This window comes from Coptis chinensis, chromosome 9 (genome assembly GCF_015680905.1).
Source record: "Coptis chinensis isolate HL-2020 chromosome 9, ASM1568090v1, whole genome shotgun sequence".
Lineage (NCBI taxonomy): Eukaryota > Viridiplantae > Streptophyta > Magnoliopsida > Ranunculales > Ranunculaceae > Coptis > Coptis chinensis.
The window spans coordinates 30268835-30270603 of NC_141464.1; the positions used below are offsets into that span (position 1 = coordinate 30268835).

At 47.9% G+C, this 1769-nt stretch overlaps 1 protein-coding gene across 1 annotated transcript; it reads right to left on the reverse strand.

Annotated features, from left to right (window-relative positions):
* Nucleotides 1-835: 835 nt before the first annotated feature.
* Nucleotides 836-1564, reverse strand: LOC147475517 (uncharacterized). The gene has a single exon (XM_086585430.1). It carries the CDS (start codon nt 1562-1564, stop codon nt 836-838), a length of 729 nt encoding a protein of 242 aa, XP_086441556.1.
* Nucleotides 1565-1769: the final 205 nt, after the last annotated feature.

The window sequence follows — 1769 nt, forward strand, 5'->3', positions numbered from 1 at the left end:
CCTTCTTTCCTTATCCAAATTCATGTCCTTGGACAGGACGCCCGAGTTGGACCCATTCTAGACAGCTCGCGTTCGAGTGGTAGCCACCACCATCTCTGACGGTATCACGGCCTCTACACCGTACGCCAATGAAAAGGGAGTCTCCTTGGTGGTTGTCTATGGTGTAGTTCGATAAGCCCATAACACATGGTTTAGTTCATCGCCCAGGACTCTTTTTTATCCTCCAATTTCCTCTTGAGATTGTTAAGTATGGTTTTGTTGGAGAACTCAGCCTGTCCATTGCCCTCGGGGTTGTAAGGGGCCGAGAATCCTTATTTTACATGATAGGCTTGCAAAAACTTCTTCACCTTAGAGCTCGTGAACTGGGTTCCATTGTCCGCAATAATAGCGTAGGGCAGCCCGAATCGACATATTATGTTTTCCTACAAGAATTTGATCACTTGCACCTTTTTCACCTGCTGCAGCGGCACGACCTCAATCCATTTTGTAAAATAGTCGGTCGCGGCCAGCATGAATCTCCTCTTGCCACTGGCCATGGGTAGCTGTCCTACTATGTTGAGGGCCCACATCGCGAATGGCCATGGACTAGACACGTTGTGCAGCAGCTCTATTGGGGCAAATATCAGTTGAGAAAATCTCTGACATTTCTCACATTTTTTGGCAAACTCCACAGTGTCTCTCTTCATGTGAGGCCAAAAGTATCCTTGCGTTAACAGACGGTGGGTTGTTGTCCTGCCCGCCGAATGACTCCCACAATCTCCCCCATGTAACTCCCCAAGCACCTCTTGCGCCAGCCTCGTTCCCAGGCATTTCAGTAAAGGCCCATTGAAATTCTTTATGTATAATTCTCCTCCCAACAGCGTATACCTCTGGGACGTCTATTCCAGTCTTCGTCTCTCTCTCTTGGGTCAATCACCTCAATTCCATACAAGAATTGCTTAAGAGGCTCCATCCAACCCTTATCCTCTTCTGTGGTGTTCAGTATCTCCGAAGGTTCCTCGGTACTCGGTCTTTCCAGTTTCCTCACTTTGATTATCCTTTCCTCAGATCCTGGCATGGCTTCGGCCACATAGGCCAGAGCATCTGCATGGCGGTTTTCCCTGCGGTTTAAGTGTACAAATCGGATCTTTGTGAACTTCGCCACCCACTTTCGCAAGATTCCCAAATATTTTGTCATTCTAGGGCACCTTGTCGTGAACCCGCCATTTGCTTGACATACCACTAAATTTGAGTAAGAGTAAACGGTAAGTTCCCTCACGCCCAAACTCTCAGCCATCCTCATGCGCGTAATCACTGCCTCATTATTTGAAGCCGCGAAGCCCAACTTCATTGTTTGTTCTAGTCTATTGTTATTCGGTGTGACCAGCACCACACCTATTCCGCTGCCTGCATCCGTTGCCGATCCATCCGCGAAGACCCTCCATCCATTCCTCTCATCCCATGGATTCAAATGATCCAGTTCCTCTTCTCGCTCAGGCTCCAACACTATCTCTTCCCCCCAAGTAGGATATTTCGCAGGGAACTCAGCCAAAAACTTTACCACTGCCTGGGCTTTCTCCGCCATTCTAATCTGATACTGAATCTCATATGAACTCAACATCACGGCCTATTTCAGCATTCTACCCGATTTCTCCACTCTCAGAGCTTGTTTGAGGGGAAAATTCGTCACCACGACCATTGCATGAGCCTCAAAATAAGGTTTCAATGTAAGGGTCGAAAATACCAAGGCAATTGCATAGTTCTCCACTCGGCTATATCTAGTCTCCGCG